General features: G+C 39.5%; 1 protein-coding gene across 6 annotated transcripts in view; it reads left to right on the top strand.

Annotated features, from left to right (window-relative positions):
• The window catches only part of NPHP1 (nephrocystin 1), an 88,253-nt gene that overhangs the window by 58,457 nt on the left and 28,165 nt on the right, over positions 1-1,631 (top strand). For all 6 annotated transcript variants that reach the window (XM_019516093.1, XM_019516092.1, XM_019516091.1 and 3 more), the window contains one exon: positions 735-834. In XM_019516093.1, the coding sequence (XP_019371638.1) occupies positions 735-834 (100 nt within the window). The remainder of the gene's footprint in view (positions 1-734; positions 835-1,631) is intronic.

Raw genomic sequence — 1,631 nt, 5'->3', positions numbered from 1 at the left:
TGATCAGTGTAGGTGCTTGAGCCACCTCCAATGGCAGGCTATTCCAGACCTTAACAGTCATAAAAATAAATGTCCACTTCTACTGAAAAGTTTCACTGGTCAGTACAGGGTTTTACTTCTTAGATGATCACAGACACTGCAACATCTCACTCATGAGAGATGCGCAACCCAAGGAGGGGGCTGCACTTGTATTAAAAATGAACTGGAAGAATAATTTGGTACGTGATGGCCCAATCTCAGAATTATGCAGGTGCCCTTGTGAGATGGTAGATTTGGAGTGATATTGTAGTTGTGATGGTGCAGGAAAAATGAGAGAGATTTTTATGGGTCATATCTTTTATTGAATCAACTGTAGTGTTGGGAATAATATAAAAAAGTTTTGAATACAAAGTACCTTTCATCAGGTCTGATGACCTGAGTTGAGGAAAGGTACTTTGTACCTGAAACCTTGTCTATATCCCTTCCAATCTGGTACAATAAAAGATGTCACCACAAAAATCCTTGCCTCTCCTATGAGATGGTAATTTAAGAGGTTCCTAACTTTAAACAAATCTTAATTGAAGTAAAATAGCAGTCAATTTTTACTCTTGTTTGAAAGTCTTAAAATTATTCCTAAAGAGCAAAGCTGGAACTTTGCACATTTAAATATGCATGTGGCAAAACAAAGTTTTGTTATTGAATAATAGTCTCCCTTCAAAATGTCATATTTCATACTCTTGTATCTGTTTCTTTAGCAAGTGATAGTATATTTCATCAGATGATAACACTGAAGAAACAGCCTCAACTTTTTGTGAAACTGCGGTCACTAAGCACACAATCTAAAGATATCCTCAAGTAAGTGTTTCATATGTGCTAAAATAAAGTGATAATTTTGACTGTGATAATTTGTAGCAGTAGCTTCATTTTAAATTTTGCTCAAATGTTGATCTTTATTTTTATTTTTCTGTTCCTAATCACTGTTCCTAATTGCTTCTTTTCCTCCAAGTGCTTAGGAATGGATTCCTTGATGAACTGCTGCTTGATCTTTCTAGGGACTGAGGTTAGGCTGACAGGTCTGTGGTCTTCCAGATCTTCTTCCATCTTTAAGAAAGGGAAGAAGGGTACTATATTTGCCTGTTGCAAATCATCCGGGACCTCTCCCTATTGCTACAAGTTTTCCAAGATGATGGCCGGTGGTTCTGCAATCACACCTCTCAACTCTCTCAGCACTCTTGGGTGCATTGCATTTGGCCCCGTGGATTTGTACACATCCTGCTTTTCTGTGTTGTCCCATACCTGTTCTTTCAGCACTGTTGGCTGCTCGCCTCCTCCCCAAACTTTTGCTTGTGAAGACTGAGGATAAAAAAGCATTGAGTACTTAAGCCTTTTCTGCATCCTCTGTCACTATATTGCCTCCCCCATTCAAAAAGGGACCCACACGTTCCCTGATCTTCCTCTTGTTGATACAGGCAGTCAGCAGACTTATGACGTAATTGGTTCCTGAAAACAGTGTCTTAAGTCAAAATGTCATAACTCGGAACCAATTTTCCCATAGTAACAATGTTATAAAAGGGGGGTTGGTTCCTTTACAACACTCAACACAGGTGACTTCAGCTGGTAAGTCTGTTGTGGTGGGGGGAGGGGGAGGGAAG

This window comes from Gavialis gangeticus, unplaced genomic scaffold (genome assembly GCF_001723915.1).
Source record: "Gavialis gangeticus isolate Ggan-Ray unplaced genomic scaffold, GavGan_comp1, whole genome shotgun sequence".
Classification (NCBI taxonomy): Eukaryota; Metazoa; Chordata; order Crocodylia; family Gavialidae; genus Gavialis; species Gavialis gangeticus.
This window is presented reverse-complemented; position numbering and strand designations above follow the sequence as displayed.